At 38.5% G+C, this 12,693-nt stretch overlaps 1 protein-coding gene across 2 annotated transcripts in view; it reads right to left on the bottom strand.

Moving 5' to 3' along the window:
* Positions 1-219: 219 nt before the first annotated feature.
* Positions 220-12,693, bottom strand: part of LOC149820541 (putative GTP diphosphokinase RSH1, chloroplastic) — a 66,591-nt gene continuing 54,117 nt past the window's right edge. For both annotated transcript variants that reach the window (XM_089982459.1, XM_089982460.1), the window contains 5 exons: positions 2,847-2,933; positions 2,311-2,764; positions 1,132-1,193; positions 979-1,047; positions 220-679 (listed from right to left, as the gene is read on the bottom strand). In XM_089982459.1, coding sequence (XP_089838585.1) covers positions 572-679; positions 979-1,047; positions 1,132-1,193; positions 2,311-2,764; positions 2,847-2,933 — 780 coding nt within the window. In that variant the 3' untranslated portion in view covers positions 220-571. The remainder of the gene's footprint in view (positions 680-978; positions 1,048-1,131; positions 1,194-2,310; positions 2,765-2,846; positions 2,934-12,693) is intronic.

Raw genomic sequence — 12,693 nt, 5'->3', positions numbered from 1 at the left:
GTTCAAATAGCTAAACAGATTATAACCAGGCAAGATTGAACTCGTTTTTTATGCTTAACAGTAATGAGAATATCAGACTCAAAAATTGCTCTTACAGCAAATCTTGTACTTTCACCTGATAATTTTTTTGGTATTTTTGAACTTAGAAACTTAGTAGGGTGAGCTTCTATTCATTTCATGCATACCCAACAAAAGGAGGCAAAATAATGCAAAATGAAGACCTGAAACTGACTTTCAAATTAAGAGACATGGATCGTCAAGAATCAACCATTACTACCTTCAATTACACTGTCATGTAAAAAAGATACTGAAGATGATCTTTATATCAAATAAGAACAATTACGAATGGACATTTACATAACCATAGAAAACAAAAATACCCAATGTCTCCCTTTATATACAGCTCCCTCAGATGCTCTATGAACTTGACATTTGAAGATTGAATTTGAGAAACACATGCAGTACTTGACACGCTTACCTTCCTGGAAGGTGACTACGTTGGTAAATTATATTGGACTTAGATTTGTATATCTGCATTGAAATCCGATCAGGATGACTTGTACTGCACAATTTAACATTCAAGAAATCCATAATCCAAATGTTCAGTTTTTCGCCAGCTACAACCAGTGGACCAGCCAAGAACACCCTGGATAAAATCAATGCTCGAGCAGACCCTTGCCTGAAAAGATGCACAATTAGTTTGCATCAGACAAAAGCAGCATGTCAAGAGTTCAAAAGTTCAGAGTCCAAGGTTGCATTGAGTTGATTCTTTAATCAGCTCAGCCAACTCAGATAACTTGTAGCTAGTAACATGAGCTGAAAAGGACTTGTCTAAGTTGAACCACAATGTTCAATTTGGGACACCTAACTGAGTAGGTCCCACTTGCAAAGTCCAAAAGAATTCAAGCTTGCAATAGTAGAACTTTTTAAGAATGTCAGATGACAAGAAATGAGATGAAATGTGAAATAATTGAATACCAGATTGTCAAAGTCTCCTTCAATGTGAAATAGCATGACACCGATGCCCCTTCTCCTGTCAATCTCTGCCTGATCATTGGAGCAGCAAATATTTCGTCATCATTGACAGGTAACTAAAAATAAGTTTTATCAATTAAAAAGAAAATCACTTACCACACAAGAACAAATCATTATACCAGCAGTTGTCAAAGCAGAAGTTACTTCTGCCATCATCCCTGCTCTCATAACAACAATCAAATGCAGGAAGTAATCAGCAACAGAACAGCTCAAACCAATTACAGATTTGATTTAGAATGATTTTGGGCAAGACAAGATATTGAACTATTGCAGCCCTTAAACTAGTTTGGCAGACTCTATATTTATATACCAAGAGAGTTTTCAAACAAATACAGAACAAACAAAATCTGAAAGGCAAGCAAATAGTTGGAGCTATGCAATCTTAAGAACAAAAGCATACACTGCATCTGCACAATGACACAATTTGGGATCTCAGTGAACCAGACTAGCAGGGAGATGACTCGGGTCAACATTTAGTTGTGGTGAAAATTGCAGAACCAAAAACATGAATCTTTAAATGGACAGGCTATGTAACACAGACTCTTATAATACAGCAATGCACTTGCATCACACCCGCACCGATGCGGGTGCGAAACTTGGACACAGCTTCCTTTGTGTCGGGTGAAGTCAACTACACTAAGGTTCATTTCTGTCCAAAAGTAGATTCGGTTAACCCTAACCAAGTCCAGTTTTATATATATATATAGGAAAATATTTTTCACTAATGAAGGTAAAGAACTAATGAGCTAGAAACCATAGGTGAAAGTTGTATCGACTCAACCTAACCACATAGATGTGTTCAGCATGGTTTGTTTGCTAAAGATCAAGCCTTGGATTGCGCTTTCCTGATGTAAAAAAGTGATCTTTTGAGTTATGAATTTTGGCACATTATGGGCCGTTGATTTTGGACACCTTAAAAAAACTAATTGTCATAATCACATGATTCAAAACAAGTTTCCTACTAAACAAACCATGTAGATCACATCTGTAACACTTGATCTACAAAAAATTGAATTTTTTTTAAAAAGAGTGATTTCTACTCATTAGTTCCTTACCTTCATTAGTAGCCAGTACTTACCCTATATATATATATATATATATATATATATATATATATATATATATATATATATATATATATATATATATATATATATATATATATATATATATATATACCCGCACCCAAGTTTTTTTAAATTGTCGTGTCACACCCTCTGCACCCGTATACATATCCGCACCCACACCTATGTGACATAGTGGACAGGGCATCACCTCCTTGATTGATAGAGACAACACAAAACCATTGAATGGACTGTCCTTCAAGATTGTGCCAGAATGCTACTTTGCCAGCCTTCCAGGATTCTAGACCAGGCAACACTTCTTTGTACACAGGAATCTTTTTCTGTGACACTGCAGAAAGACCATTTTCTTGAGACAAAAACTCCCCATTGAACTTGAAGCTCATTTTCTGCATGCTCTTGTTATGTTTCCCATTCACTTTTGGGGTGCCCACTCTTCCTCGAACATGCAGAACATCATCATGGCTTTTTCTTGCTGATAATCCTGAAACATTCACAAGTATTTTCCTCCACATTGATTTGTCCTCTTTGGAAGAATCTGGAATAACAGTCATTGATTCAACCCCACACTTGATATCAGCGACAAAGTTGTTGACTGCATCGGCTGTTATTTCGGCAGCTGAGAGTGCAGCCTGCTCTCTCAAGAACTGAACATGGTAGAACTCTTTCAGTTGATAAGATCATGTAAAATGAAAATAATCAGAAGTAGATAATTCAGAAAATACTTACCTTCATTATTTTATGTCTTGCACTGCGGGTCCTTGCGTGTTGCAACCACTGCTGATGCCGCTGGAATGCAGTTTTGTTACACAATGCCTAACCATACCACACAGATACACCAACGTGAGATTTTTTGAAATGTGAGAATTCAGCATGATAATTTCTCAATAAAACAGATCCAGCATCAATAAAAAATAAAGAAGGGGGATGTGTGTGTTGAGATTAAGAGGTTTTAAGTTTAAGTTTTCTTAAACTAGAGGTTATTTGATATTTAGTGTTTAATGAGGGACTTGAGTGTAAATTTTTACATTGGCCTCTCTCTATTTAACATAGAGATTAGCCCTAATCATATTAACGAGTTCTCTTAGCCGATCTCTCTCTCTCTCTCTCTCCTCTGCCTCGGTTCGGGTGCTCCTCATTCAAGTCGCGACATGGTATCAGAGTCGTGAATCTCTGGAGCCTGAAAACGTGACTGTTCTACACCAAATCGTAAACAGGTGTAGGGTTTTTTTTTCTCTCTAATTACATAGATCTGATCACAGATCTGATGTCTGACTCACGTCATGACACAGATCTGTAATCAGGTCTACAGACTGATTGCAGCTGGGAGTTACGGAAGAGCAGGCGTGCCTTTATGTGTCGTGGAAAGTTTTTTCTCTTCTCAGGCGTGAGTTCTGTGCAATAGTAGCAGCCTGTTAATCAGTTTTTTTTTTTCATTTCTGTGTCGTGGAAGCTGCAGTCGTGATTCCCTGCTTTGTGGAAAGTTTTTTTTTTGTTGGAAGCTTTTATCTACTGTCGTGGCAAACTGCTTTTCGTGGATCTTTTTTTTAGCAGCATGTGTGTCGTGGAAGCACCACGTTATTACTATGTTTTTCTGTGTCGTGGAAGCAGCAGACGTGATTCCCTGCTTTGTGGAAAGTGCTAAAATCTGACCATGAACAAGTCGTCATGTTGGACGTTGTTCTGGCTTTCTCAGATCTATAATTCTGAGGTGTTTACCTATTGTATCTGACGTGGGTTGAATAGTCAGGTGCAAGTAGGTCGTGGTATTGGCTGATGTGTGATTGTGGAACACGCTACTTTCTGTGTCAATTGTAGTCTGTCGTGTTTTTTTATTTCAGGTGTGGCAAACTTTGTGTGGTCGTGGACTTGACTGACGTGTGATTATAAAACGCGTTGTTCAAGTGAGTGAATCTGATTTTTTGTGGCAGCTGCAATAGCATCAAATATTCAGTATGGGTGAAACTTCGAAATGTGATTCCAAAATTGAACATATTGGAGAGTATAAGGCTTTTACAAATCCCTTCTCGTATGGTTCCTCTGTAAGGTTGAATGAAACCAACTATGCCAGGTGGTCCAGAACTTTTATGATGTCGGTATCTGGACATCGTAGAAAACATATTTTGTTGGAAGATGAACCAAATGAAAAGGTGGGAAAATACGTTACTTGGGACGAAGATAATGACATCGTTATGTCATGGATCATGAATAGTGTCGAACCCCATATTGCAGATGGTTTAATTTACTATAATACAGCCAAACAGATGTCGGACAATCTTCGAGATACGTACTCACAAGAGACTAATGTGAGTCGTATCCTGCAAGTTGAACAGGAGATATATAATTTGCAGCAGGGAGATCAGACCTTGGCCCAGTACTATGCCTCCGTCAAAGTTGTGTTTGAAAGACTCAATGCTCACAGACCTCTTTGTTGTTCGAAGCAAAAGGATCATCAAGAACAGACCATGGTTGCTCGGTTTCTTACAGGTTTATCTTCAGAATTCTCTGTTGCAAAAGTCCAAATGTTGACTGGATCAGATGTACCTACTCTTGCTGATGCATACAATCGTCTGAGTAGACTTGTGATCTCTCTTCCACAATCTCATCTTGTGTCTCAGTCATCTGCTCTAGCTGTCTCATCTGGTTATGGGCGTGGAATATTCAGAATATCAGAGGACGAGGTCGTGGGAGAGGTATGGGAGGCAGAGGAAAACTTCAATGTACATTCTATGAAAAATCTAGACATTTAGAAGATCGTTGTTGAGATAAGCATGGTCGGCCAACCTCTTCTTCATCAAAGTCATATGCTCCAAAAGCAAATGTTATTATACAAGAGGCAACAAATGCACATGATAATACCTCTGCAAGTGACAGTATCACCCTCAGTTGAACAGAATATGATGAGCTGATAGCTCTTCGTCCTTCGAGTTCCACCTCTCCTGTAGCCGGTGTTGCCTACTCAACAGGGAATCATCTTCATCTGAATGATAGTAAGTGGATTATTGACTCTGGCGCATCCAGACATTTGTGTGAAAATTCACTTGTTTTTTCAGATCTAAAGGATATTATTGTTCATCGAGGAGTCTCATTAGCCGATGGGAGTTTCTCACCAGTTGTTGGTCAGGGAAATATTTTTATATCCTCCACCTTACAGTTGAAAAATGTTCTTCATGCTCCCAACTTTCCTCAAAGTTTACTCTCTGTTAGTTGCCTTACAAAAAAACTAAACTGTAGAGTGATATTTTGTAATAACCACAATTTTTTTTAAAAAAAAAAACTTTTGTGTTATGGGCCTGGGATCCACCTTTCGGATCCAGGATCCATATGTAAAGTATATCATATTTGATATATATATATATATGTGTGTGTAATTTATTTAAATTAATAAAAAAAATTATAAGAAAATGCAAGGGATCCATAGTTGGATCCATTTGGACCCAGCCTATGGATCCACTTCGCAATGGGTTGCGGGTCCAAACTTGTGGACCCTATTAATCAGGTGAACATGCACCGGGTCCTGGGTTCGGACCCGAGTCATGTCCCCTGTGGCAGGTAGGTAACGAAAAAAAAATAAATAAACAAAAGTTAATTTAAAAGTAAGGAAAGCTTTTGGACCCGGGTCGGACCCGACCCAGATCCATAACCCGATAGGGTTTTTAAAACCCTATATCGGGCTGCAGGGTTTTAAAAAAGGGGAACAACAAGAATCGTGCCTAGGGCACGATTCCTGCTGCTACCAGAAAGGAAGGAAGAGGGGGGGGGGGGGGGGTCGGCTGGCGTAACCGATCCCCACCCATCTCGGCATGGAAAGGGGGGGGGGGGGGATCAGCCGATAAAAGGGAATGGAGAGGGGGTCTCTCCCTCGTTTCTCTCTTCCCGCGTCTCTCTCTTTCTCTCTTCCCTCGTCCCTCTCTCTTTCGGTCTGTGTGGGCGTGCTTTGGGGAGGTGGAGGTCGCCGGAAAACCGCAGCCACGGTGGGTATCCCTGTCACAGCAGCCGCAAGGGACGCGACTGCAGCTTTCGATTGCCGGAGAGTTCGCCGGAAAATTTCTTCAAGAGATACGGGTTTTTCCTTTGGGTTAAGTGAGGAAAACGAACATGGGTTCGATTTCCATGTAAATATTTTGGTGTAAAAGCATAGGGATGAGTAAATCTTGACATTTACTCTAAGATCCATGGATGAAATCCATGTATTTCCATCCTCTTGAGGTTGTTGTGTAATAAATTAGATATAAATGTAATCTTTTGAAAGAAAAAAAAAAACAGAGTTAACAGAATTTTTTTCATGCTTAGGGCCCAGGTACTCAGTCGGCTGGGCTGAGTACCTGACCCAGCCCACTGGGTCGACTGGGTGGGTCTGGCTGTGTGCTAGACCCAGTTTTGACTGGGCCACCTATTTGAAATTTTGAGATACATGTGGTGTGTTACCTAGATTTCAGATTTCATAGACTGTGTGTAGTTCAATGCATGTCAAGAATGTGATCTTCTCATAACTTAACTAGGCATCATGTACGCCAACTGTATATCATCGTAAGTCTTGGTGACAAGTTTGTTTCAGCCATACATAGTACTGGGGTTTTTTTTGTAAGGCTTGGGTTCACGGTGGTATTTTATATTTTATAAGCCTAGCAACAAAGATTTTCTGTGTAGATCATTTCTACTCCAAACAGAATTCTATTACATAGAAAATATAAGTTATTAGGTGTTTGTTCTCGATTATTTTGGGTTTTCAGAAATATCATGTTGAGGGACACTTGAATTATGTTGCTTTGTTTGTGTAAGCATGAATCATGGATGAACCTTTGGTTTTGCTTGGGTTCTTGTTCTAAGCATATGAATAATACTCATGCAGGAAGCATACCCATCTAGGAAAGAAATCAAAACTTTAGGTTCATGCATGTTGAATATGCATACTATGTGAGGTTGCAGCGTGTTTCAACTTCCAGTTTTTCGCATATGTTCATAAACATGCGCTGGCCTGCTGATAACAGGCCCCAACTCTTCTTTTGTGCTATTACTGTTAAACCAGAATTTTCTTTTTGAGTTTTTCTTTTTGTTATATTAAAACATGTACTGCTGCAGGTTTGCATCTTGAGGTCTTTTTATTTCTTTTAGCTGTCTGTAGATTTATTAGTAAAAAAGGTTTTCTAAGCTACAACATCATATAGTGTTGGGTTCAGCCAACATCATAGTAATATTGTTGAGCGTTTATTATCTATTGGCAGTTAAGCTGCAGATTGTTATAAATCATGTCATGCATTTAGTCTGATTGGTACTCGTGCAAACTCAGATGCTATTCATTATTTAGTTGGCTTGACTTTTTCACAGACCATTATGCTGGATTGACCACATGTCTCTGGATAATGAAACTGGGTTGAACCCTAGTCAATTAAGTCTGCAAAGCTTGAATAGCCAATTTCAAGAAAAATCTTATATAAACTAGATGTTATTTTAAATCCATAATTTGACTCATAGTGTGTGTTCTAAATTTCCAGACCCTAGTTGTGGGCAGGTAAGTTGTCTTTCAATACATGTTACGAATGGAAAGTTTGATGTTTGACTATGTATACCTCTACTGGTGTTATGTATGTTCCACATGCCTATTGGTTATGTTATGCTTATTCAGGGTGATGTTTCCTTAGGTGCTTAATTGATAAATAATCCTTGTTCGAAATTATTGTTGTAAGTGAGTGTACTTGTGCATATACACATATGGAATTTAGATCAAAACGGCATGGTTGTTCGTATGTTTTAATTGGATTGATTCATGAATGAACTCTTGCATTTGACACGAGTGTGTGCATGTCATGAAAACATGCATTTAATGTGTGTGTGTGTGAATTTACGCTTATGCCTATGAAATTATTGTTTCATGCACAATTTGCATACATGAATGCGCATTGAAAAGCATGTGAAAAGAATGCATAAGTGGCATACTCTTTATGATTTTTGCTTATGTATGCAGTGATGATCAAATTGGATCATCAGGGGCTGGGTGAGCCTCGAGAACCAGTCGTTCTCTGATTTAGTTATTTTGATGCATTACAACAAATCAAATGTGATATTAATGTTTTACCGCACTGTTCTATGTTGTCATGGGCGGTGGTCCCGTGAAAAGCTTAGCATGCTGATGTGCAAGCTTATGTTATTAATTCTGCATGTAAATTTGCAATTGTAAAAGAAATGAATTAATAACCAGATAAAAGAAAGTAAGAACAGTGTAATTCACTTTCTCCTTGATGTCTCTGCTTTAGCGTGGGAATCTTGGATATTGCGGTTTAGGAGAAACCGTGAGGATACAAAAACTCCGTGTGCGTTTTGTTGCCCCTGAACCCGATATTGAGGTTCTTCTCCTGGCCACGGTTTTAGGGAGAATCCACCACTTTACCCGGGAGTGGTGTGTTAGTCACAGCTGTGAGTTTGTTTTGGTATACCAAGAAAGTGGCGCCAGTGGATGCTGTTTTCCATGGTGTCCCCGACTTTGGATGTTGTTTTCCAAGGTTCCGATGGATGGTGCTGTTTCCTGATATCGGTCGAGGGCTAAGTTTGGAACCCGGTAATAAAATACAAATTGTGTGTGAAGTTACCTCGGGAACCCTACTTGACCTCGGGGATTGTACCCATTTGGTGTATCCGCGGGCAATGATAAATTAACAAGAAGAACTTAAAGATTGTGTGCATTTAATAGGACATGCATATGGAAAGAGGGGAGCTTAAATGAAAGATAATATGGGTTCATGCATTATACATAAATCATGCATATTCTTGCTCTGCACTAGTTCATGCATGTTTACCTGTTCACTTGGTTGTTATACATTGATCATTGCATGATGTTGATCTCCCTTGCATTCAAATGCCTTTATTGATTAAATTATAATCACTGCTACTCACTTAGTGTTCCCTCATGCTTAATGTTTATTTTATTGTTGAATAACTGGTTGAGTGCCTTGTAATTTGGTTATAATTGTATCATCTTAAAATATTACATGGATCTTATTTATGCTCTTTTTCTTATTTGATTCATTAGGGAAACCTGTACGCATAATTCCTCGGATTTCTGACCCTCTCATTTTATTGGTTTTTTCCCAGACACAGGTGATCAGTGAAGACGACTCGCTTCTGAGGGGATACGAGGGTCACATTTGTTTCAGACGACTTCACTTGCGGACAGAGTGGCTCTACTGTTATTTACTTTTAGTCTTCTTAATTACTGCAAGTTGTTATTTCACTGTTGACATTGAACATATGACTTTTATTGATTCATTAATAAAAGAGTTCAGTTGGTTAGTTATGAATGATAAATGTAAGTTGGTTTGTGGTGTGTGGTTATCCAACTGAAATTGGAACTGTAGGGACCCCAGGTCTCTGAGAAGTTTTCCGCAACTCTTAAAAAAAAAATCCGCATTTTCAAAGGGTATGAATTGGGGTTGTTACATATTTGATCTGATGGGTTGTCATTTTCAGGATTTGCTGACGGGGAAGAAGATTGGTGGAGGCTATGAAAAAAATGGAGTCTACTACCTACTGTTAAATTATGTAATCAAACTTGTAATTTCGTATATATATTTTATATATATAAGGTAATACATATACATATATTATATATATGTATATGTATTTACCAATTATATATATAAAATATATATAGTCATAGTAAGGGTAGTTTAGGAATTTTACACATTCTTTTTCAAGAATATGTTTTTTTGTATTTCTTTTTTTCTTTTTCTTTTTCTTTTTGTATTTTTGCTTTTTGCATTTAATGCATTGTACATGCATTGGGAGGGGCCCAACCCACTAGTCGTTTGACCCCTCCAACGGTCACATTTGTGACCGTTGGAGGGGCTCCAACGACTATGTGGAGCCCCTCCCAAGGCCTCCTCCAAGCCCTATTTATATGGGCAGCTCCTCTTGTATTTCTTCAAGGGATTTGGGATTATAGCCCAACCTCTTTAGTGTTTATGAAACTTATGGGTGCAAGTGCACATTTGTGATTCGGTGTGTTGTGTTTGTTGTGCACAAGTGTTCTTGGGTGTGTATGTTCACACATTTAGTCTTAAGGTTGTTGTGTTATCGACTAAAGTATCTTGTTGAAGATACTTTTACATGGTATCAGAGCCTCGTTGAAGAAGAAGAATTGCGACTCGCCTTCTTTTGCATTCCTCGGGAAGCGTGCCTTCAAGTTTTTTGAAATCAAAGAGGATCATCTTCTTCGAGCAATATTTTAGGAGCTTCTTTTGTCAAGAAAGACGCAAAAAGTAATTAAGGTACATACTATCTCTTGCATTCTTTCCTCTCTAATGGGCGAAAAAGACTCCCATTTCTCTCTTGGGTTTAAGCTTAATGGCTCAAACTATCATGTTTGGGCCGGTAATATGGAAGCCCATAATAAAGGAAAGGGGCTTTGGGGTTACGTTTATGGATCCATACCGGAACCGGAACCCAAAATTACCATTGTTGAAGGAGGTGATATTAAGATTCTTGAAGGGGATGAAAGACAAAAGGCCCTTGAAGAGTATTCTAAGAAACATGATGATTGGGAAATGAAGAACTTCAAGATATTATCTTGGATTTTCTCATCCGTTGAAACCAAGATAAATGCCAACATCATCAAATTTAAAAGAGCTTCCGAAGCTTGGGTATATCTTGAGAAAATGTACACCTCAAGAGATCTATCCCACAAGTACTTTCTTCAAAAGAGGGCTTTGACTCTCCAACAAAATGACATGACCATTCGGGAGTACTTTGCCGAATTATCCTCTATTTGGGACGAGCTCGCAATCCTTGAACCTAAATGGAGTGGTGAGGCTATCGAGTTAAGGCACAAACAACTTGAAGAAGACCGGTTCTTCAATTTTTTAAATGGCCTTAGACCCGAATTTGAACAAGTTCGGTCCTCTCTTCTCTCCGCCTTCACATCCCCCTCACTCAAAGATGTTATCACCAAGCTAAGTGGTGAAGAAACCCGTATGGGGATTGGCAAAAATAACCCTAGCATTCTTGTTACTTCTTCTACTCAAGAAGATGGTGAAATGGCTAATGCCGTGTCAAGACCGGGAAATAACATGAGGACCTATAGACCTCCTCATTTCAAGAATCAAGGTCAAGGAGGAAATGATCGGTATGGCAAAAGAGACTATAGCAAAGTAACTTGCTATCATTGTAAAGAACCCGGACATATCAAACCCTTGTGTCCTAAATGGAAGAAATTGATTGCAACGGCTATGGCATCTCAAGTTGAAGAAAGACCCCCTTTATCAAGTGAGTCTCTTTCTCTTCAACAAATCGTGGAAGCCCTACAACCTCTTCTCAAGGGAGGTACTTCCGGAGCCGCTATGCCATCCTCTTCCCCCGGTAAGACATCTTGGCTTTTAGATTCCGAGGCATCCTTTCACATGACCCCTAGTTATTGCACACTTTCAAATTTTTCTAAAAGTGCTTTTCCATCCTTTGTATCAACCGCGGATGGTACATCTCTTGAGATTAAAGGAATAGGTAATTTTGAAAAACAAGACTTCTTTGTTCCAAAAATTCGTTTTATCCCAAACCTTAACCTAAATCTTCTTTCCGTTTCCCAACTCTCGGACCATGGTTGCGATATAAAATTTTCTTCTAATAAATGTTGAATACAGGATCGTCAGTCCGGGAGATTGATTGGGGAAGGCTCTAGAAGAGGAGACCTCTACTACGTAGATTTTCTTCAAGTTCCCAAGAGTCAATTTTGCAACATCATCCAAAACAAAGACATTCATGTATGGCATAAGAGATTGGGTCATCCCAATATTGTTAAAATCTCGTACTTGCCTTTTGTTAAACATCTTTGTAAAAGTGACTTTTTGTGTAATGAATGCATTCTTGGGAAAATGAAATGTTTGCCCTTTCCTCAAAGATCCATGTTTACGACAAAACCATTTGAAATTGTCCATTCTGATGTATGGGGACCGGCTCCGGTAATGTCTAAAGGAGGTTTTTCATATTATGTAATCTTTGTGGATGACTATACTAGGTTTTGTTGGATCTATTTCCTTAAACATAAACATGAAGTTTTTTCAACCTTTAAAAATTTTCACATGATGATTTCAAATCAATTCAATGGATGTTTAAAAATTTTTAGGTCTGACTCTGGAGGAGAATACCTCTCAAATGAATTTAAGGGTTATCTTGAAAATTTTGGAATTCTTCACCAAAAATCATGTCCAAAAACCCCTCAACAAAATGGGTTAGCGGAACGAAAACACAGGCACATCATTGAAACAACTAGGACTTTGCTCATTTCTCAAAACATTCCAAAAAATCTTTGGGCTGAGGCAGCTCTTACCTCTGTCTATCTCATAAACCGACTTCCATCGAAAAATTTAAACAAAATTTCTCCCTTTGAAAAACTGTATGATAAGGAACCTGATTATAGCAGGTTAAGGGTCTTTGGGTGTAAGTGTTTTGTTCTTACTGATAAGAATGACAAACTTTCTCCAAAGGCCATTCCTTGTGCCTTTCTTGGCTATTCTGAAACCCAAAAGGGGTTTCGTTGTTATGATATCAAAAGTGATAAGTTGTATGTTTTCAGGAACGTGAGTTTTTT

This window comes from Nuphar pumila, chromosome 12 (genome assembly GCF_984573655.1).
Source record: "Nuphar pumila chromosome 12, dmNupPumi1.hap1.1, whole genome shotgun sequence".
Classification (NCBI taxonomy): Eukaryota; Viridiplantae; Streptophyta; class Magnoliopsida; order Nymphaeales; family Nymphaeaceae; genus Nuphar; species Nuphar pumila.
This window is presented reverse-complemented; position numbering and strand designations above follow the sequence as displayed.